The sequence below is a fragment of the Lithobates pipiens genome, unplaced genomic scaffold (genome assembly GCF_037356315.1).
Source record: "Lithobates pipiens isolate NorthernLeopardFrog02 unplaced genomic scaffold, aLitPip1_a1.2 Scaffold_19, whole genome shotgun sequence".
NCBI lineage: Eukaryota > Metazoa > Chordata > Amphibia > Anura > Ranidae > Lithobates > Lithobates pipiens.
This window is the reverse complement of record NW_027507764.1, coordinates 258,114,866-258,139,148: the sequence shown is the minus strand read 5'-3', so window position 1 is coordinate 258,139,148 and position 24,283 is coordinate 258,114,866. Positions and strand designations below refer to the sequence as shown.

General features: G+C 40.9%; 1 protein-coding gene across 2 annotated transcripts; it reads right to left on the bottom strand.

Moving 5' to 3' along the window:
- Positions 1-501: 501 nt before the first annotated feature.
- RMP24 (ribonuclease MRP subunit p24) lies at positions 502-23,708 on the bottom strand. Of its 2 annotated transcripts, none has more exons than XM_077491931.1 (5): positions 23,633-23,708; positions 19,946-19,968; positions 17,043-17,242; positions 3,000-3,205; positions 502-896 (listed from the first exon to the last, which is right to left on the bottom strand). In XM_077491931.1, the coding sequence occupies exons 1-5, from the start codon at positions 23,662-23,664 to the stop codon at positions 740-742; spliced, it is 618 nt and encodes a 205-aa protein (XP_077348057.1). In that variant the 5' UTR covers positions 23,665-23,708; the 3' UTR covers positions 502-739. The 2 variants fall into 2 exon arrangements, with proteins under 2 accessions (XP_077348057.1, XP_077348056.1); XM_077491930.1 differs by having other exon boundaries at positions 23,527-23,662.
- Between the last annotated feature and the right edge of the window lie 575 nt (positions 23,709-24,283).

Sequence of the window (24,283 nt, the reverse complement as noted above, 5' to 3'; positions counted from 1 at the left end):
AGGATTTGATTGAAAGCAGCACCAAATCACTAATATATATATATATATATATATATATATATATATATATATATATATATATATATATATATATATATATATATATATATATATATATATATATATATATACACACATACACATATATATATATATATATATATATATATATATATATATATATATATATATATATATATATATATATATATATATATACATACATACATATATACACATACATATATACACACACACACACACACACACACACATACACATTTTTAGTTTTGGAATGGTTAAATCTTCTTTGAGGTTTATTTATTTTATGAACATACTGTATGCTGCTAGCATGGATCCCTATATTCATCTCCACATTGTGTTGCTATCAGTCAAGCTGCATCCAGGTGTCCGATTGGAGCAGACAACTTATAATTGTTTTGCTAAAACATCTGGTTGTAACAAACTATAGCTTTTCTCAGACTGTAACATGAAGCAAGGTTTTAAATATAAAAATCTTTATTTTGTTCCCTGCAAGTCTTTTCTTAGATCAACCTCTCAAAAAATAATAACAGAATCAAACCTTACACGTACACAGAGAATATATCTAAAATGATTTAAAGGCAAATAAATATTCCAAATGCATCTACATCAATACTTCTCTTCAAGTTCCTCTAGCTGACTGTACATGTTTTTGTATGTCCAATAATTCAAGAGATAGAAATACATTTAATATTCATCAAGTAAGAGATGTTAGGAAATTGTGTAAATGCCCCTTTTTACTTGTTTCCTTTTCATCTTGGCTAAGAAGCATTTTTAATCTGGAAAATTGAAATTTGCCCTTCTTTGCAGACTTCGCTATTGTGGCAGGTGAAGAATGAGCAGAAACACATGACCTACAAAGACATTAATACGGATATAAGTGACAGGTGTCTTTTTTGATGACAGTATAAACAAAAAACACAACTTCATGTAAAACAGAAATACCAATTCATGGAATAAGGCGTTTTTTAGTTTTTTTTTGGGGTTTTAACCCCCCCCCCCCCCCAAATAAGACAGTGAATTGTTTTCAGACAGACAACTCTGACTTATGAGAAAGAACTTCATTATCATCACAGTAAAATGGCATACAATACTATTGTATTTACAATAGTGCATGCATTGCATTACTTACAGAATACCACATTTCTTTGTAACAGTGGTGAAAGGCCTTTCTTTTTCAGTGCTGACAGACAGGCTATTTAATAACAGAATCCACTGTGTAAACTCTTTTGTGACAAATGAATGATTCTACCTACCAGTTAACACAATCTATAGTTTCAACTGAATAACGCATTCAAAACTCAAGTGTACAGTCTCAAAACGATTGTGTGCTGTGTCGAACTAACTCCCATGTGCATGCCTGAAAGTTCTGTCATCTGAGTCCAGCATATCAAGAGGCTAAAGACACTGAACTTGCAAGCAAAAAAGATGAAGGTGGCGGCTACAGAGGAGAGCACCAACACGGCAGTGCTGTAAGGCATCGCTTTGCTATGTAATTGTACCACAATTTGCAAATTTGCAGTATATATTTACACATTATGGCAAAAATCTCCCAGGGAGTCCAACATTTAGAATTTAGTCTGGCTGCTCGCTTCCCCTTTAACTGCTTACAGACCCACCACAGTACATTTACAGTGGTAGGTCAGCTCGTATGGGCACAGCTTTCTCCCAGGTTAGCATGCGCGCCCAGAAGCTTGAGCTGCGGCACAAGCCAATCAGTGGGTCTGGGCCAATGATTTATAGCCAGCGCCCACTGATTGGCTGTGTTGTTTATCAACCCTCTACGGACAGCAGAGATGTGCAGGCTTTTTTTTCTCTCTGAAAAGCAGGGAGTAAAAACTGGCACATTGCTTAGTAAAAACAGCACACGCTACACACATTAACAACTGTTAGGTACACAGTTAACACTTTGATCACCCTATATGTTAAACCCCTACCCAGCCAGTGTCATTAATACAGTGAACGTGTATATTATTAGTACTGATCACTGTATTTGTGTCACTGGAGATGTCAGTGGCAGTTAGTGTTAGATTGCCCACTGCACTATCAAAGTCCCACTATAAGTTGCTGATCATCGCCATTATTAGCAAAAAATAAAAATAAAAAAAAATAAAAACACAACACCACACACAAATAAAAAAAATCCAATATATATATATATATATATATATATATATATATATATATATATATATATATATATATATATATATATATATATATATAACATAGTTTGTAGATGCTATAAAACTTTCACGCAAACCAATAAATACACACTTATTATATTTTTCTTAGCCAAAGATATGTAGCAGAATTAATTTTTACCTTAATTCTTGAAGAATTTTTTATTTATTTTTTGGTGGATAGGTTTTATAGCAGAAAGTAGAAAATATTGTTTTGTTTTATTTAAAATTTTCAGTCATTTTTCGTTTGTATCGCAAAAAAACAAAACAAAAAAACAAAAAACAAACAAACAGTGGTGATCAAATACCACCAAAATAAAGCTCTAAAAATAAATATAATAAAAGAAGGAGGATACAAACTTTGTTTGGGTACAGCTTAGCATGACTGCGCAACTACTAGCTAAAATAATGCAGTGTTGAATAGCAGAAAATGGCCTGGTCATGAAGGGGGTAAAACCTTCTAGAGCTCTAGTGGTTAAGTAACAGACACCTTTCCCCTGTAGCCATGAAACCATAATTAATTTCACACACAAAAGCAACATCATGCTGTATCTGACAATTATAAAATAAAATTGGATGACAATATTAACTTGACTACCTGATATCAAAATTCTCAGTTTCTATAACGTACACTGCATTCAAATGATAAATTGGCAATGCTTTCATGCTCAAAAGATTTATAATGCTATACATCCTAGCAACGGGTCCTGACCAATAACTAAAAAGAAAGCACAGTAGTGGCTTTCAAAGCATGCATCCAATATTATACTATACCTGGGTGTTAGTACTGGGCTTTTGCTTTTCGAGCTGAGCTTCTCTTCGCTGTAAGAGAGGTTCACCTTCCTATTCGATCCAGGTGTCCTCAGGTCAGGAGACCCAAAATTCCTCTTTGTTTTAGGTGTACCTGGACCATTAGCAAGACCATTTCTGCTTTCCCCAGGATATTTGGAAACCATTTTACACGTGTTGCATGTAACCACCTGGAAAAAGGAATCAAAAATTAGATAACTGCATAAATAATCATAGCTACTAGAAAGTAATACAAGGAGAATAACAGGAAAGAAACTTGCTCCATACATAATAAAAACAATAATACTATTCTAGAGTTAAAAGTGGCAACTAGGTAGCTGAACAAATGTGACAAAGTGAGAAAACCGGCTATGAAAAAAAAAAAAAACCCTCAAACTATTTTATAGACATTGTCACACTGTCATATTCTGTTTGCATCAACTGGTGCACATATTCTGCATCCAACACACATATTCAAAAGGAATAGAGAATAAAAAACCCACCGCTGAAGTAAAAGCTGCCATCCTGTATAGAAAGGAGACCAGGGAAAACGCATTCAGAAAGCAAAAATCAAGTGGCACTCAGACACAGAGATCAGTGAATTTATACAGCACTGGTGATGCAAATCCAACATCAATAATAACCGAGGGGATGCCCGGTAGTTCCTCTAAAATCATTACTGCTACCACTCTAAGCTGTAAAATCAAATAAGTCATTATATTTATGTCCCTGCAAAATAAAGAAGTATTTGGCAGGAACAGCAACAAATTAGTGACCTTATAAGTGTATGGCAAGGCAAAAAAAAAATAAAAAATTATACATCTCTATAATACATGCACATTTCCGCATGTTTTATCTCCAGGTCTGCACATACACAAAAATACTTGTTGATCCTGGTAGAAATGCACTTGGCTCCTAAATTTCCATTATGGGCCGACATTAAAAAGCCTTTTCTAAGACTTTTCTTTTGCTAAACTTCAAAATCCCTCCCACTCTCCTCTCTACAACATAGGAGAGTAATTGTTCTGTAGTTCAGGATACAGAGTAAGGGCACTAATTAGACTGTTAAAATTATATTGAGCAGTCCAGGAAAAATGCAGCATTTTCTACTTTTTTTCCCCTGGAACTGCAAGCATTGGTGTGAACAATGCCATTAAAGACCATATAATCGACTTTTTATGCAGATTAAAAAAAAAAAAAAGTTCCATGTCAGAGTTTACATACACCACGTTTACCTACAGGTAAGCCTATAATAATTTTGACCTGTAGGTACCTTGAATATCTCCTAAACTTGTACAGTTTAGGAGATATTCAGTATATGTGCTGCCGCCTTCATCGGTGCATGTGCGCTGAAGAAATGGGTGCCATTTCTTCAGTAGCTGTGCCATGACCAGTGTCATCGCGGCCCCAGCCAATCACAGCGCCGGAGCCGTGAACCTGAAAATAACTCTGGTGGAAGATGTCCGCATTGTATTCAAAGGGCCAACGCCAATCCAGGGCATCAATCTAAGGTAAGGATTTCATAATTAGCTAGTATACAATGCATACTAGCTCATTATGCCTTTGTCTTGCAGGGTTTGTTTTTTTATGAGGTTTACAACCTCTTTAAAGAGGAAGTAAACCCTGATGGGTTTACTTCCTCTTTTTTTCCCTGCAAAGTCAAAGCATAATGGACTACTATGCATCGCATAGTAGCTCATTATGTGTCACTTACCTGACACAGGAGCCAGCGAAGTCGCCGCTGATCCCTGTAGTCCGCCGCATCCATCTTGCTGGTGGCGTCTCGCAGCTCCGACCAATGACAGCGGCGAAGCCGTCACTCCCGCGCATGCGCACGGGAGTCGCGTCTCGCAGCTCCGACCAATGACAGCGGCGAAGCCGCGATGACGTCACTCCCGCGCATGCGCACGGGAGTCGACAAATTAGGCAAATCCATTCTTGGATTTGCCGCATTTAGTGCGCCTGCGCGCCGCTGTCTACGGCGCATGCGCCGTAGACAGCGGTGCCCATTTTCGGGCAAATATCTCCTAAACCATATAGGTTTAGGAGATATTGCTTGGACCTACAGGTAAGCCTTAATCTAGGCTTACCTGTAGGTCAAAGTGGTTTACTTCCTCTTTAAACATTCTTAAAAACTTTATGACTGCCAAGGAAGTACATGGCAATTAAAGTTATAAAACAAAACTTAAAAGAGGGATTCCACTGAAAAAATAAATAAATTATTTATATTTATATTTATACATACACACACACACACACACACACACACACACACACACACATTTTAAAAGCCAGCAGCTATAAAATACTACAGCTGCTGACTTTAATTTTTGGTTTTGGGTTTCAAGTGGTTGTAAAGGCAGGTTGTTGTTTTTTTTCATCTTAATGCATTCTATGCATCAAAATAAAAAAAACCTGTGTGCAGCAGCTGCTCTCTCTCCAGCACCCCATAATATTTACCTGCGCCCCATCTCTCTCCAGGAACGACGAGTGTCTTGGCCGTTCGAAAATCTCATTGGCTGAGACTGCAGTGGCGCCATTGGCTCCCACTGCTGACAAAGTCAGTCAGCCTCTGTCTCTGAACAGACACACAAAGCTGTGACTCGGCTTGGGGGTCCCCATAGCAAATTGTTTGCTATGGGGGCACTTGACAGGAGGGAGGGGCCGGGAGCACAGAAAAAGGACCCGAGAAGAGGAGGGTCCGGGCCGTTCTGTGTAAATCCACTGCAACAGAGCAGGCAAGTATAACCTGTTTTTTTTTTTCTTTCCTCTAAAAATAACAAAGTCTTTACAAACCACTTTAATACCGCTTTAACTCTGGGCATAAATCAAGCAAAAGTCTTCCCCAACACCCACTGTTGAAAAATTGCTCATTTTGTCTTGGGTATTGTCTAACAGAAAGGATTACCTTCCTTACTTTGCAGTCCTGCAGTCTTCCATTCTGCTGGTTCTGTGTGTGGGAACCAGTTCCCTAAAGCCACTCTTGATGTTACAAAACCAACAAACAATAATATGGGGGATATATCATCAACCTGTAATACGCTAAAGGTCCTCAACCCTCAAAATTAATATTTTGACAAAAAATAAAATAGGGTATTCATGGATCACCCCTCAGGTATAACAACTTCAATATATTGTTTATGTATATGTATTGTGACATTTATTAAAATGTCATAAGAGAACATGAAACTGTCTGAATAATATGAATAAAAGATCTGTAACTTCTATCACCTATTGAGCCTACGCGTTTCACAGATAGTCCGCTTCTTAAGGATTCTACTTCAAATGATAACAAGTATGTAATAATTCAAAGTTTGAATTTCAATCCATGTATGGCCAGCTTAAGTCAGAGCAGTTTCTTGCTGCTGCATCTGCAAACTAACTGGGGCAAATCCAAGCAGTCAGTGCGAAGAAACCTTTGCAAGTATGCACTAATTGCACATTTTTATTACCAGAAATTCTGCAATAAAATGTGTGTAAAACCTAGTTACACTTTAAATAGACAAGATATAGATAGCCCTGTAAAATGAGGGCTGTCCCTCACTGAAAAATTTGCCATATTAAACCCACCTTGCAACCCTGGGTGCACAAGAGGATCAGTAAGCTCTGACACTATTCATAAGTGTTGGAGCTTTGCCTGGCAGAATGGTGCAAGATAAGGCAGGCAGGAGAGGCTGCTGCATGTTGAGTAAACTTCAGGGGGTGGACAGAGGGATCTGAAAAAGATTTCCTGGTAGAGGGAGAACAAAACCCCCTTCGGGTAGGAGGCGGCTCTAGGCCATAAATAACATGATCCCATTATAATTTCAGGAGATTCAGACATGAAATGTCCGTCAGGTCAGACATTAAAGTGATATTAACCACTTAAGGACCGCCGCATGCAATTATACGTCGGCAGAATGGCACAGTCGGGCACAATCACGTACCTGTACGTGCCTGCCTTCCAGGGGTAGGGGGGTCCGATCGGACCCCCTCCAGCTGGCTGTGGCGGTCCGTTTCGCTTCAGGAGCGATCCAGGATGAGGGGGGTGGCCGTTGGTTTCTGGCCATCCCCTCTCGATCGCTCCTGTCGAATGAGAAGCTTCCCCTGCCTGTGTATAGTAAAAGGCAGGAGGAAGTGATGTCACTCTCCTCGGGGCGGTCTTTTTGACCGGACTGCGAGGAGAGAAGACATAGTAAGTGTGCACCAACACTACACTGACATGTAGGTACACATAGGCACACTGTCACCCCCCGATCACCCTCCCCCCACCAGTCACAGTGTCACTGATTGCAGTGATCATTTACTGATCATTGCATTTAGTGTCAGTTGTAACTGTAAAAACTGTCAGGGCAGTTAGGTCCAGGGTAGCCCCCTACCCCCCCCCCCCATAAAGGTTTAACCCCCTGATTGCCCCTAGAGTTAACTCTTTCACCCCCTTTTCCCAGTGTCACTAAGCGGTCGTTTTTCTGATCGCTGCATTAGGGTCACTGGTGCCGCTAGGTAGCTAGTTATTTTTTAGGTTCACCGCCAGGTTTTTATAGTGTTAGGTACCCCCATATACTACCTAATAAAGATTTTAATCCCCTGATTGCCCCTAGAGTTAACCCTTTCACCAGCGACCACCGTATAAGTGTCACTGGTGACGCTGGATAGCCAGTTAGTTATTTAGGTTCCCCATCAGGTTTTTATATAGCGTCAGGGACCCCCCTATTCTACCTAATAAAGTTTTTAATCCCCCGATTGCCCCTAGTTAACCCATTCACCAGTGATCACCGTATAAGTGTTACGGGTGACTCTGGTTAGTTAGTTTGCTTTTTATAGCATCAGGGCACCCACCATTTATTACCCAGTAAAGGTTTAACCCCCTGATCACCCGGCGGGTGATATCAATTAGGTTTTAGGGTCAGATAGGGTCTGCGTTGCCCCAGGCAGCGCTAGGTTAGGGCCAGTACTGCCAACACCCACGCGCAAAGCATACACCTCCCGTAGTGGTATAGTATCTGAACAGATCAATATCTGATCAGATCTATACTAGCGTCCCCAGCAGTTTAGGGTTCCAAAAAAAACACATTGTTAGCGGGATCAGCCCAGATACCTGCTAGCACCTGCATTTTGCCCCTCCGTCCAGCCCACCCAAGTGCAGTATCGATCGATCACTGTCACTTACAAAACACTAAACACATAACTGCAGCGTTTGCAGTCAGGCCTGATCCCTGCGATGGCTGACAGTTTTTTTTGGTAGCGTTTTATATTTAAATCCTGAAGGCAGTGCTTGGTTTTCGGAGACCCGTACGTGGCTAGGCTCCCAAAAAGTCCCCCACATGTGGTATCCCCATACTCAGGAGAAGCAGCAGAATGTATTTTGGGGTATAATTTCACACATGCCCATAGCATGTGTGAGCAATATATCATTTAGTGACAACTTTGTGCAAGAAGAAAAAAAAGTTTGTAATATTCCCGCAACTTGTGGCAAAATATACAATATTCCATGGACTCAACATGCCTCTCAGTAAATAGCTTGGGGTGTCTACTTTCCAAAATGGGGTCATTTGGGGGAGGGGGGGGGGTTTTACACTATTTTGGCATTTTATGGCCTTCGAAACTGTGCTAGGTAGTGAGGAGTGAAATCCCAAAAAGTCCCCGTACTCAGGAGAAGCAGCAGAATATATTTTGGGGTGCAATTACACATATAACTATGGCATGTGTGAGCAATATAATATTTAGTGACAAACTTTTTGTAAACTTTTTTTTTCGGCATTATTCAATCACTTGGGACAAAAAAAAGTGTATATATATTTTCAATGGGTTCAACATGCCCCTCAGGAATTTCCTTGGGGTGTCTACTTTTCAAAATGGGGTCATTTGGGGGGGGGGGGGGTTTGTACTGCCCTGCCATTTAAGCACCTCAAGAAATGAGATAGGCAGTCATAAATTAAAAGCTGTGTAAATTCCAGAAAATGTACTCTAGTTTGTAGACGCTATAACTTTTGCGCAAACCAATATACACTTATTGACTTTTTTTTTTTTTTTTTTTTTTTTTTTTTACTAAAGACATGTGGCTGAAAACATTTTGGCCTAAATGTATGACTAAAATGGAGTTTATTCGATTTTTCTTATAACAAAAATTAGAATTTTTTATTTTTTTTTTAAAATCTTCAGTCTTTCCTTTTATATCGTAAAAAAAATAAAAATCACAGAGGCAAATACCATCAAAAGAAAGCTCTATTTGTGGGAAGAAAAGGACGCAAATTTCCTTTGGGGACAACATTGCATGACCGCGCAATTACCAGTTAAAGCAGTGCGAAATTGTAAAAAGACCTCTGGTCCTTAGGCTGACAATTGGTCCGGGACTTAAGGGGTTAAACCTAAAAGCAAAAATATTGCAGCATACCAATTCTACTCCAATTAGTTTTTCATTTGTTTTTAGGCTTCTTTCCCTCTGTTTTCACATGGTTATCTGACCAATAACACACCTCCTGCATTAGAGTCCCTCCACTCTGGTGAAGGAGCACAGGGTCACCTATTTTTTTTCCATTTGGGATCTATGATTTTACGATCCCCCCCCAACCTTTTTTTATTAAGAATTTCAAAAAACAAAGTGTAGAAACTTTTTGAAGAACTCTGGTACATAAAAAAATAAATAAATAAATAAATAAAAAAAAGCTGGTCATTGTAAGCACCACTGCCAGTATTAAATGGCTTGTTTTAACCCTCTAACTGCTACATCTGCAAGAGGGCCTGTTGGTTTGAGAAAAAAAATAAACACACAGACTTACTGTCCAGATCACGGACCAAATACGACACAAAAGGCAGCTACTGGCTATTGAACTTCCTTGTTTAGTCCTGTTTACGTCATCACCTTCAAAACCAATGGACTTTCAAACAGGCTTAGTCCTGTCGTGTGCGGCCAAGTTCGCTCGTTCAGAAAATCTGTCTAACCTAGTCCGTCGAAAAGTCCGGTCGCGTGTACGCAGCTTTAGAGGGACCATGCTCTGTAAGCATGCACTCTGTTTACAGAGGTCCAAAGGTCCCTCTGGGAAGAGAAAGGGAGGGTAGATCTGATGGATATACTATAAATATCAAACAATGGAATTAGTCTATACCAGATACATGCTCACCACAAATATTCGTCCCGTATATAATTTATATATATATATATATATATATATATATATATATATATATATATATATATATATATATATATATATATCCAAACCCCCCACCTCCAAAAAATGAATATTTTTGCGATATGGCACTGCATTATTTTAACTGACAATTGAACGGGTGCGCGACGTTGTACCCCGAATAAAATAAGATAGAAGATATCATTTTTTTTCCCACAATTAGAGCTTTCTTTTGGTGGTATTTGATCACCTCTGCGGTTTGTATGTTTTGCACTATAAAACAAAAAAAGAGACAATTTCGAAAAAAAACAAACACACACACACACACACACACACACACACACACACACACAATTTTTTACTTTCTGCTAGAATACATATTCCCCCTCCCCCCCGTCCCTCCAAAAAAAGTTAAAAAAGTCATCAATTTAGGCAAATATGTATTCTCCTACATATTTTTGGTAATGACTGAACAGTGTATTCTGATGGGGGTTATAGTCCCCACTGTCAAAATACAATTGTGCAGAGGTGGTGATCCCTGCATCCATATTGTGTAGCGATGTGGATGCAGGGATTCAGGAGTTTTTTTATTTTTGTTCAGCCCTCTGATTGAATGAAGAAAAAATAAATAAAAAATCATGGTGTGTACCCAGCTTTAGACTAAGAATCAAGGAGAAATAGCCAGCAGTTCAGTCGCTTTTTCTTGCAGTAATGTTGACGTATATGAGGGAAGGAAAAAAACACACAAGAAAACACACCAAAAGGAATTTAGTAAGACTGAAGCAGACAAGACTCTGGAGCATTGTGCATGGCAACCAATCAGCTTCTATAATTCATTTTCAAAACTTAACCGAACAAGTTGAAGATACAAGCTGATTGAATACTATGCTCGCCACCAAGTTTCCCCTAAACTCGAAGTTATGTACAGCTATGCATGTATAGCTACTCTAATAATCAATTTTCATTGCAAATTTCAACAGATTACAGTCTCTGGTACTCAGACATCATTTATTGATCTTCCCATTTGCAAATACATAAAGGTCATCACAAGCCAGAACATGCTGTGATGTAATTGAACCTAATGCCGTTAGCCAGTGTAGTTTTCATTACGCAACTATGAGAAGGTCAAGCAGCCGACAGGCAATATTGACAATATTATAGAGAAGTACTGTATCACCCATTAGCATGAATAGGGATGTTATGAAAGCAAAACTGACCCTTACTTCTAGGCATGAATGACCTTCAAATGTGTAGATTCTACTCAGATGTACAGGAAGCTCCTATTGTCAAGCTGTCGGTTTAATATAAATTGATCTGATAAGAAGCCACTACTATGATAACCTTCCATCTCACTGTTCACAGAAAAAAACAACCACTAAATAAATAAATAAAAAATTTATTATTGGTACTGCACATACAAAACTCTGAACAGCAAGTTCACAATGTACAAATGCCCTGCTAACAATCTAATCTGACCTGCAGTGTCGCCTGAGAGAAGAGTTGGCCATACAAATTTTAGCTGACCCCTGCTAAATTGGGTAGAATTTAAGTCGTGAGTGGCCTTGTACGCACCATTCGGATCCACAAAAGAAAAAAAGTAAAAATTATATTATTATATATATATATATATATATATATATATATATATATATATATATATATATATATATATATATATATATATTTTTTTTTTAAAGAGCCAGGCACAAAATGATTGTCCGAACAAATTAGGGTTTGGTAAGGGCAGAGTAAGTGAGGGTAGGGTGCAGGGGAGCTAGAAGTGGCTCTGGGAACACAAAGGGCAGAGAGCAGTGCCATCTACATTGGGGCAAAAAAGTATTTAGTCAGCCACCAATTGTGCAAGTTCTGCCACTTAAAAAAAAAAATACATACATACATACATACATACATACATACATACATACATACATATACACACATATATATTATATGAGGAGGCCTGTAATTGTCATCATAGGTATACCTCAACTGTGAGACAAAATGTGGAAACAAATACAGACAATCACATTGTCTGATTTTTGAAAGAATTTATTTGCAAATTATGGCGGAAAATAAGTATTTTGTCAATATCAAAAGTTCATCTCAATACTTTGTTATAAATCCTTTGTTGGCAAAGACAGAGGTCAAACGTTTTCTGTAAATCTTCACAAGGTTGTCACCAGTGACGTAAGTAACTTAGTTAAAATAAACGCAGTTACTTTAGAGGGCAACGAGTAATCTAACTGATTACTCTTCCCCTCATGGTAACGCCATTCCCATTACTTGGGTGGCGTTACCGTAATTGCATCTAGCGCCCGTGACCAGGTAGACGGGACTAGTGAAGGAGGTGAATGTCGCCGCCTCCATCGGCAAGATTGACACCTCGCTAGCACCCCAAAGTGCATAGCAGACCCTTATCTAAGCACGCAGCATGGCCGGTCAAGAAAGGGGGTGGGGATGAGTGAGCGCCCCCCCCCCCGAGCTGTACCAGGCCGCGTGCCCTGAACATGGGGGGGTGCTTTAGGGAAGGACCTTGTCTGCCCATGTTGATGAGAGCAAGGGCCTCATCCGAACAACCCTGGCCTTTGGTTGTCGGGGTCTGCGGGCGGGGGCTTATCAGAATCCGGGAGCCCCCTTCAATAAGGGGGACCCCAGATTCCGGCCCCCTACCCTATGTGAATGAGTATGGGGTATGATGTACCTCTAACCATTCACCTAGGGAACAAAAAGTGTACATAAAACAAAAAACACAAGCAATCGGCTCCGGGGGTTTTCTTCCATCTTCGGGGGTCTTCTTCCGACTTCTCCCGCTCTCTCCGGTTCTTCTGGGCTCCTCTGCCATCTTCTTGTAGCCCTTTTACTAGCGCAGGAGCACGGTCTCCTCCATCCTTCTCTCTTCTTCCAATGTGGACACAACGCTCTCTCCCACTGTAATGCCATGTGAGCGCTGCGCAATCACTTATATTAGGAATGGGGCGTGGATACCAGGTGATGTCACATGGTGGCCGCCCCTCATGACGTCACACTCCCAGCATGCCTCGGGACCTGAAGTCATAAGGGGCGGGGCTGCCGTGTGACATCACTCGGTGACCACACCCCATTCCAAATATAAGTGATTGCGCAGCGCTCACATGGCATTACAGTGGGAGAGAGTGTTGTGTCAACATCGGAAGAAGAGAGAAGAAGGTAGAAGGACAGAGGAGACCAGGCTCCTCCGCTAGTAAAAGAGCTACAAGAAGATAGCGGAGGAGCCCAGAAGAAGAACCGGAGAGAGCAGGAGAAGAGGCCGAACAGAGCGGAGAAGTCAGAAGAAGATCCCCGGAGCCGATTAATAAATTACTTAAAAAACCTGTGTTGTGTGTGTTTTTTTTTTTCTTTTTTTTTCTTTTTATGTACACTTTTTTTCCCCCAGGTGAATGGGTAGTACTCATTCACATAGGGTAGGGGGCCCGGAATCTGGGGGCCCCCCTTATTAAAGGGGGCTCCCAGATTCTGATAAGCCCCCCGTCCGCAGACCCCAACAATCAACTGCCAGGGTTGTCGGGAAGAGGTCCTTGTCCTCATCAACATGGGGACAAGGTGCTTTGGGGTGGAGGGGCCTCAGGGCCCCCCCCTTCCCCAAAACACCCCCTATGTTGAGGGCATGCGGCCTGTATGGCTTGGGGGGGGGGGGGGGGCGCTCGCTCGTCGCACCCCCTTTCCTGACCAGCCGGGCTGCGTGCTCGGATAAATGGTCTGGTATGGACTTTGGGGGGACCCCACGCCTTTTTTTTTCCAGTGTAGGGGTTCCCCTTTAAATCCATACCAGGCGACGCGGCTAGCGAGGTGTCAATCTCACCGAGATGGCGACATTCACTTCCCTCGCTAGTCCCGTCTATAGAATATTTAAAAAAAGTCAGTTTCTAAGTAACTAATTACTTTTCCAATGTAGTAACCGAGTTACTAACGCAATTACGTTTTGGGAGAAGTAATTTGTAACTTAATTAAAATTACTTTTTTAAAGTAAGATGACCAACACTAGTTGTCACACACTGTTGCTGGTATGTTGGACCATTCCTCCATGCAGATCGCCTCAAGAGCAGTGATGTTTTGGGACAGTCGGTGAGCAACATGGACTTTCAACTCCCTCCAAAGGTTTTCTATGGGGTGGAGATCTGGAGACTGACTAGGCAACTCCAGGACCTTGAAATGCTTCTTACGAAAGTCACTCCTTCGATCACCCAGGATCACTGTCATGCTGAAAGACCCAGCCACGTTTCATCTTCAATGCCCTTGCTGATGGGAGGAGGTTTGCACTCAAAATCTCACAATACATGGCCCCATTCATTCTCTCATGTACACGGATCAGTCGTCCTGTTCCCTTTGCAGAGAAGCAGCCCCAGCATTCTCTCTCCTTTCAAACATGAGTTGTGTTTCTACCAAACAGTTCTACTTTGGTTTCATCTGACCATATGACATTCTCCCAATCCTCTTCTGGATCAACCAAAGCTCTCTAGCAAACATCAGATGAGCCCGGACATGTACTGGCTTAAGCAGGCGGACACATGTAGATCAGTGGCCCGGACATGTACTGGCTTAAGCAGGCGGACACATGTAGAGCAGTGGCCCGGACATGTACTGGCTTAAGCAGGCAGACACATGTAGATCAGTGGCCCGGACATGTACTGGCTTAAGCAGGCGGACACATGTAGAGCAGTGGCCCGGACATGTACTGGCTTAAGCAGGCAGACACATGTAGATCAGTGGATCAAGTCATCCCCCTTACCTCTCCATGGGCTCCATTGTCCATCTGATTAGGGCTCTCCCCAGCACCAGGCAGACAGTATTATTCAGGAGTCCTGCCACGCAGCTGCTCCTCGGTATTCCCTGCTGGGAGGTCAGCCAACAGCCACTGTACCACTCCCATCCTCCGCACCGTGCACTGGCCTTCCCCCGTTATCACACACAGGCATCCAGAGGGGCAGTACCAAGGGGGGGGGGGGAGTTGTAGGGTGCTGCAGAGAGGAAGCAGAGATGTAGGCAACAGGCTACAGCAGAGACCCTCGGGACGGCGAAGTAATAATTTTGCACCCAGGGCAATAGTATCGGCTGCCCACCTAATGCTATACCACTGGGTGGCGGGGGTGGCGGGGAAACCATTAAACATATTGGAAACTGTTTGTTTGGTCATTAATAAGTAATTTGTGTTTACATAATACAATTGTGACTGTGTGCTAGAATATCTCTTTGTTGATATTTCTAAAGGTTAATTTCTCTACTTTACATAATAAATCCACATGTCGAGTACATAAAGTATTAGTGCTGGTTCACACCATATGTGTAGCAATTCATTGGCTCATAGCCTATCACTGGAAATCTCCCTCAGTTCTGATAAATCAATTAAAAACAAGAATTAGTTCAATTAGTTCAATTTAAAAAAAAAAAAAAAAAAAAAAAAAAAAAATCTCACTTATACAACTCTATACAATTTTATAATAAAAAAATAAAAAAAAATGGGACTCTTGGTTCTCACATGGAGATGTATTGTTCAGACATCCAAAAGAATGAAAGAAGTTTGTGCAAATTTATATTACACACACACACACACACACACTACTGTACAGACATTCATTTGTACCCTTGACAGACAGATCTGTAACCCTCGATAGATTGTATCAATATATTTTCTACTTGGCAATTTTTCAATAATTATATAACTGAATAACCTTTATATGTTATTTTTACTGTAACTGAAACCTCTTATTGTACCACAATTTAACCTCAAAAGTTTGTAAACAAAAAAAATTAAATAACGTATTAGTGCTATTATTTAAAATATATTATATAGATGCTAAACAGAAAGCTTTCTGCTGAACCGGCCACATTTTGATACGTGTGTATGAAGCTTTAGGCCGCGTACACACGCGCGGACTGTTGGCCCAACTTTGTCCGTCCAACAGTTTGAGCGAACAGTCCGCTCAAACTTAGCATGGACGGACATGGCCACACACGACGGACGAACAGTTTGCTGAAACCGTGCGCGATGACGTGAACGGCACGTACGACGGGACGAAAAATACGACGTCCTATACACTGCAATGCAACCTTCCGACGTGGAAATCCTTTCTGAGCATGCGCGAGACTTAGTTGGCCGAACAAGCCTACACACGAGCGAACAGTCCGCTGAAACCTTGTTTCAGCGGACAGTTTTTCGGAATTTCCGTAAGACCTTGTTCGGCCAACTGTCCGCTGAAACTGTCCGCTGAAGCCCCACACACGAGCGGACTGTCCGCCCAAACACTGTTCAGCGGACAAGGTTGGGCGAACAGTCCGCGCGTGTGTACGCGGCCTAACACTTATGAACAAAGTTATCAGCCATTGTTTTATTGCTAACCTAGCACACTCTGAAAGTGACATTGTGTGAAATGTTGTAGTGGTTTTCTTTTCAAACTGTGTCTGATACAGCAGATCATGTCATATATTTTTTTTTCCTCATTTAGATTGTAGTTAAACACAAATGTTAAAATCTCATGTAGGCTGTAAAGGTGACAACCCTTGGTTGTGAAGCTATGGTCTCCTGTGGAAGCTCTTTTATTTGCAGAAGCTGTTGGCTGCCGGCCAGCCTCATACTATGGGTGCCATATATTTTCTTTGAACTTTGTGTATACACTGCTCCTCCACCACCCCTGCCCATTGAAATCAATGAGCACTGCTTCAGAAGCGCCTGCAAAGCACTTCGGCAGCGGCGTTTTGCGGGCGCTTTTAACCCTTTATTTGGCCGAAAAGCACCGATAAAATTAGTGGCTCTTTACCGCTTACGTGCCCCAGTGTAAAAATAGCCTTAGATCTATAGTTCATTTACCCTCTCATACAATACAAAAAACTGTCACAAACACACATTAATCATAAATTAATAAATTTACTTTAACAAATATCTTACCAGCACACTCCTCGAACATTTGTATTTCCTGAGGAGTTTAGTTTGCTTAAGGTTTAATCTGTGGCATTTTGCTTCTCTCTTTAATAAGATTTCAATGCGTGGTGTTATTTTCATTTTTGGCCTCAAGCGAACTTTGCGATTATCAGGTGTAAAAATCTGGAAGCAGAATGGGCATATTCCTTTTTTTTCACGTGTTACTGCTGCAAGAATACATAAAGATGTGACATTTATAAAAGTAACATTGCAAAAAGGCACTTTAATGTAAAGCAGAACTTATTCAGATGAGAAAACTGATGGCTTTATTCTCTCTAAAAAACTTTTGTCAAAGAATGGATGTAACAGTGACAAGGCTTTTCAAGGTGTGAATTTTTAATTGAAGTGTAAAATTTAAAGAAGAGAAAAAAAAATGATCAAGTAGTGCTTTAGATACGATTTTATTAGATACTTATAATATTGTGTTCTACCACTGCATACTATACCAGCCCAGCACACCAAAGGGTATGGATATAAACAAAATTTGCATAGCTGTTCGTCCATCGAAGCTGCATCTAAATTCTGTGTGAATGAGGCAAATCAAATGTTCTCTTTGATTTTCTACTACTATTGTGTGAATATGGAAACCTAGATACTAGACAGCGCTAGGGTATAATGCAGTATCTTCTGCATTTACACATTCAAATTATAGAGAACTTAGCCTGAGAACATTACACTTACCCTATTCAAACAGAACAAATTGAAATGTAGTTTCAATGGACGTACAGCTATGCAATTTTTTGTTTTTATATATTACATAAAAAAAACACAAGTATAAGGGTTGGTATGTATTCCACAAGATATGTCATTAGCCTACGAGCCCCTAAAAAGTTAAAGTGGTTGTAAACCCCAGTTATGAAATTTGAACAAAGCACATACAGTATATATCTGTAGTGTTTACTTAACTCTCTCCAGAGCTCTAAGTGCTTCTTTCCTCTGTTATCAGCTTGAGTCATTTCTGACAAGTTATGATGAGGAGGGAGCTTAGCACTGAACTTGTCTATTCAGAATGCAGCTCTACATCCTTCCTTTGCTCCTGTGTGCCTTTCCTCCAATCAGCTCTCACTCAGTATAACTGCAGCTTTTCACCCCCTCCTCTGTGATACTAACAGAGTAAGAATTTTGAAACAATTCTGCCCTTCTGAAGGGGTGTAGCGAAGAGAAGACTGCAGACAAACAAGTAAAACCTATGTAGGAGTTGTTTTACCCCAGCGTATCACCTGAGGCCAGTCACTTCACTGAGTATACGAGAGGGTTTACAACCACTTTAATAGTGGTTATATTTTCTTTAGCATCAGGGAGGCATTTCCAAGTAGCCTCTAACCAGGCCCTGGGGAGCAGGGTTAGAGTTTTCTCTTGAAGATCAAGGACAGGGATAGGGATAGGGATAGGGATAGGGACCTCCCCCAGGTCAGGAAGTGTGGCTTCCTTCCACCCAAGTGTGCTTGCCAACTGAACTAAAACAGCTCCTACACTTCGCTAACCCTAACTTGACAGGGGTTAAGTCCTATCCCAGATGGTTTTGACTGGACATATACTTCAGAACAAGTAGATTAGGACTCCAAGTAGTTTAACCGGTTCCCGACCAGCGCGCGCTGATGTACGTTGGCAAAATGGCACGGGCAGGCATATTGGCGTAAAGGTATGTCCAATCTTTAATGCCGCCCTGCCATCGCGAGCGCGCCGCCAGCGGTGCGCTCGCGTGCTGCTCGGGGTCCCCGTGAGTCCAGTCGCGGGTCCCGCGGATTCGATCGCCGTGGGCATACCCGCAATAGTCTCACGAGGTGGCTGAACGAGAAAATGCCATTGTAAACAGCATTTCCCCATTCTGCCTAGCAACTAGTGAAGCTGATCTCTGCTCCATGTGATTGGAGCAGAGATCAGTGTTCACTAAATTAAAGCCCAGCCCCCAACAGTTAGTAACACACCCCTACACTGCCACCCACTGGTTAACCCCTTCACTGCCAGTGTCATTTACACAGGAATCACTGCATTTATATAGCAGTGATTGCTGTATAAATGACAATGGTCCCAAAAATGTGTCAAAAATGTCCGATGTGTCCGCCAGAATGTCGCAGTCACAATAAAAAAAAAAAAAAAAAAAAAAAACGCTGATCGCCGCCATTACTAGTAAAAAAAAAAAAAAAATATTAATAAAAATGCCATAAAACTATTCCCTATTTTGTAAACGCTATAACTTTTGTGCAAACCAATCAATTGCTTATTGGGATTTTTTTTACCAAAAATATGTAGAAGATTGCGTATCAGCCTAAACTGAGGGGGGAAAAAAAGGTTTTTTTTTTGTTTTTATTTATATATTTTTGGGGGATATTTATTATAACAAAAAGTAAAAAATAATGTGTTTTTTTTCAAAATTGTCGCTCTATTTTTGTTTATAGCGCAAAAAATAAAAACCGCAGGGGTGATCAAATACCACCAAAAGAAACCTCTATTTGTGTGAAAAAAAGGACGTCAATTTTGTTTGGGAGCCACGTCACATGACCGCGCAATTGTCAGTTAAAGTGACGCAGTGCCGAATCGCAAAAAGTGGTCTGGTCTTTGACCAGCAAAATGGTCCGGGGCTGAAGTGGTTAAAAAAAAATAAAAAATATTGAAAAATCCACATCCCTGTTAGATAAGTACTCTGAGAGCTGGCCAACATATTTTGATGATTATTATAAAACGCATTTTCAACTGTGCCAGTTGATGGGACAAACAATAACAATGTCAAAATGGCTCATAGTAGGAACCTTCGTTAAGAAGTGCATAATAAAAGGTGAAAGTTTACCACTTGCAGCCACACTATGTGCAGATATTTTGCCATAACTTGGCTGTGGAATTAATAATTTCATTTCTCAAAATATACTCACTTTTTGGAACAGGACAAACAGACCTGGAAGAAAAAAAAAAAAAAAAAAAAAAAAAGTATAGAACAACATGAATACAAAAGCCAAAAATTTAGGACAACTACTGTATGCAGTAAACTGCGTTTTTCTGCACAAGAACAATGCTGATCATCACTAGGACACAAAGAAAAAACATTGTCTCACAACACAGCAGTGCGTTGTAAAAAATACTGCGCTGCAAAAAAAAAAAAAAAAAAAAAAAAAAAAATGAATTCATAGAATTGTTGTTAAAGTAAAATCTGCCTTTGGTTAGTATGCATAATAATGAAAACTTTAATATTATTGCCGATTGTCTGATTACAAAAAAAAAATAGTCCAATCCAGATAATCGGCATTCCTCCTGAGCTTTACTGACAATGGTGTGCCTATCGTGTGCCTATGCACCCAAATGTGGCTGCTCACCGGCACTTCTTGCTCATTCATGTCTTTATGGACCTTGCTTTGTGCACTGGTCCAAATAATGTGGTGGCGGGGGGAAAATCATGGTGTGGGGTTGTTTTTCAGGGGTTGGGCTTGGCCTCATAGTTCTAGTGAAGGGAACTCTTAAGGCGTCAGCATACCAAGAAATTTTGGACAATTTCATGCTCCCAACTTTGTGGGGACTCTTTTGGGATGGCTCCTTCCTGTTCCAACATGACTGCACACCAGTGTTCAATCAAGGCCCATAAAGACATGGATGAGCGAGTTTGGGGTGGAGGAACTTGACTGACCTGCATAGAGTCCTGAACTTAACCCGATATAAAAAAAAAAAAAAAAAAAAAGCATTCTATGTTTTACATTTTTCCCACTGTGTTAACGTTGGGGCTTCCGCCTTCTTCCAATTCAGCACTATTGTCTTTTTAGCATAAAAAAGCAACAGACCCACCTGTATTCTCCTTCCTATAGGGGTGATATTATTCCCTACTAGTCCTAATAGGCAGATCTCTGCCTCTTGATTTAAAGTGACTGATGTTACTACAGTAATTACTCTCAAAACCTCCCTCCAGAATATCACTTTCTTTGGACAAGACCAGAATATGTGGATGAAATTTCCTGGAATACCTGCACATCTCCAACAGTTTTGAGAATTCATTGAAAATATTTTTTATAATTTGTATTTCTATGTGTTATTTTATCTTGTATTAATTTATCTGCAGGGATAATAGTATTTGGAGTGGAGATCTCCATATCTCCTCCTAGTTTTGATCTACTAATGTTGGAACATCTCTTGTCCAGCTTTCACAAAGCTTGCTTATATCTGAAAGTGTCGTTTTTGGTAAGTAGCTATATAAAATCCTTACCATTTGCTCTAATTCTGTTTCTATCAATTGTGGAATCCCCTCCATGAACTGAGCCAATAAATCATGGACCAACTGCATGTATCTAAAAGTGTAGTTCCCAGGTATATTCCAACATTTTCTTATTTCGGCAAATTAAATAATTCTCCCTTCCAGTACAACTTGTGACAGTTTTTTAATTCCAAATCTAGTCCATGCCCCTGGATCTTGGATGGAATCCAAATGTGGGAGCTCTGGATTTCTCCATAATGGAGTGTTTGGGGATAAATTCCCTCTCGAATGGTCCACTTTTGCCAAGGCTGCTCTCCATATTTTTACTGTCGTAATCATCGAGGGAGTCAGATCTGGCCTATATTTTAATCCACGGAATGGCAACGACTGCAGTGCCTCCACTGACTGGACCAAACCCGATAGAACACCTTTGGGATGAATTAGAGCGGAGGCGGTGAGCCAGGCCTTCTCGTCCAACATCAGTCCCTGACCTCACAAATGCACTTCTTGAAGAATGGTGAAACACTCCTAAACCTTGTGGACAGCCTTCCCAGAAGAGTTGAATCTGTTATAGCTCAAAGAGTGGGCAAACGCAATATTGAACCCTACGGACTAAGACTGGAATGCCATTAAAGTTCATGTGCGTGTAAAGGCAGGTGTTACAATACTTTTGGTAATATAAATACTGTACATACACTGTCATCAGTCAGTGTCCCTATTCATTGCCATCCACTCACAGTGTCCCTGATCACCGCCACAGTGTTCCTGATGACTGCACCAACCTATGTAATGCCAGCAACAGTGTTCCTTTTTACTGCCACACCATTCACAGTATAATTTACCTCAATACACTAAATAGTTAAAATGATACATAAAGTTTAATGAATGCCAAAGTTGCAAAACTGGGTTTCGGTGTTTCACTAGCATTAAGTGCCCGTTCACACTACCGCGACTTGTCAGGCGACTTAGCCGCCTGACAAGTCGCGCTCCGTTCTGTACTATGGAACCGTTCTAATAGGAGCGACTCAAGTCGCTCCGACTTAGAAAAAGGTTCCTGTAGTATTTTCGGGGCGACTTCAGGCGACTTGCATTGACTTCTATACAGAAGTCATTTTGCAAGTCGCCGCTGAAGTCGTGTGCAGGTCGCGTCTGTGAGACGCGCTGCAAGTCGCGTCGCCCCTGTGTGAACGGGCACTTACCCCTTCCTGCTCACCCTAGTGTACATGAAACAGTTCTTGAAGAGGAGCTGCAGTCAAAAAAAAAAAAAAAAAGGAAGGAAGCGCGTGTGTGTGTGTGTATATATATATATATATATATATATATATATATATATATATATAAAAAAAGGTCAACATCTTCAAAAGCTGTACACATTAACCCATCCAGGGATCCAGCGATGTTGGCACCCAGCATCGTAAGGGAAACTGGCCTTTTCGGCTTCACAGCCCGGTTTCCTACTGTGCACTCACTCATCGCGCTGCGCTTTGCAAATGGTCCACACTCTTCTAGGACCTGTGCGTTTCCCATGAGGCTGGAGGGGGGGGGGGGGGGGGGATTTGGAGAAGCTGAACCTCCTTGTAGCTCGCCACAGCGATCTGGGCAGTAAGTCGAAGTGAGTACCTATCAAAATCAGGTACCCGCTCCCCCAGAAAAGTGGCAAATGTGGCAGTGGAGGGTGCAACCAAGAGGAGCTTCCCCTTTTGGGTGGAGCTCTGCTTTAATGACGAGTATTGATGGGCTTGGGCGTGTTCGGATGAGCCCACCAGGAAGCCAACACTGCACACCGCCATAGGCAGCATGTGTATGTGCAGCTGCCAGTCAGAAAATGCCTATGATTGGTGGAGTGCAGTGACGGGTTCCTGGCGGGCTCAATCTAAACACGCCCAAGCCCATCGCTAACGACCAGAGGTCAGAAACTAGTGGTAATCATGCGATTACAAGTGTGCAGAGCGCGGTGGTCAAATTATTGGAAGTCGGTTCCCACCAGCTACCGATCTTTAGTCCTCCACACATAAACATCGGCCACCCATCAAGGAATATGTGTTGTGAGGTCATAAAGGAGTTAAGGTTTGTTTCCCTTTTACCATGAAGTAGTTAACATAATAAAAGTACAGTGTGCCGCTAGAAATCAGCAGCCACCTCTGTGCATCATTAATGACAAGCTGCTACAATCCCCATACACAACCATGTGAACGTAACACGTGGCCATAAGTCCTGTGACCGCTCCGCACAGCTTGTCATCATAAAGCACACGAAGCTCACACACTATGAACTCACAGGAGATGCCGAGACAGCCCCGGACACAAATCTTTCACCACCACTGCCGCTCTCTTTAGGAACTTTTCCGTCATGGTCTTATCGGAGAATAATACAACTTGCACACCCAGAATATAGGACCTTACATGACGTCCCCATCACGTGGCCAGTTTAGACCAATGAGCAGGCTGGACTATGCAGCTGTTTCCTGTTTTGGTTTGTAAATTCGCTGGGACAAAATATGTGTTTAGTTACAATACAGCGCAGGCGCCGTCTGCGAGACTCTGATCGTAAAATGTGTTTATGGGATCACATTTTTATTGCTATATTTTCCTTGAGATAACAAATGTGCAGGGTTTTATAGTTTAATAATACCTATAGTTATCCTAAAGGGACTGTACATTTACATTGTAATCATCATAATCTTTGTTGCGTAATATTCATGTATCCGCCTAAATACAATTTATTAACCATTTCAGCTCCAGGACATTTTTGCTATTCGTCAACGCTGTACCCAAACAAAATGTATCGATTTTTTTTTTCACACAAATAGATCTTTCCTTTAGTGGTGTTTGATCACCTCTGCTTTTTTTATTTTTGCGATCTACTAACTAAAAAAAACAAAAATTAAAAAAAATATATATTTTTTTTACTTTCTGCTATAAAGCATATCCAATACATAAAAAACAACTAATTTCCTAATACATTTTGGCCAAAATGTATTCTGCTACATGTTTGTGATAAACAAAAATCCCAATATGTTTATGATTGGTTTGTG

Excerpts from the sequence above, each read along its gene's own strand:
- RMP24 (XM_077491930.1), bottom strand. The coding sequence starts at position 23,600 with ATGACGGAAAAGTTCCTAAAGAGAGCGGCAGTGGTGGTGAAAGATTTG. Across the intron at positions 19,969-23,526 it reads GGGCTGTCTCGGCATCTCCT|GTCTGTTTGTCCTGTTCCAA; the intron begins GTGAGTTCATAG and ends TTTTTCTTCCAG. Across the intron at positions 3,206-17,042 it reads AATGTTCGAGGAGTGTGCTG|GTGGTTACATGCAACACGTG; the intron begins GTAAGATATTTG and ends TCCTTTTTCCAG.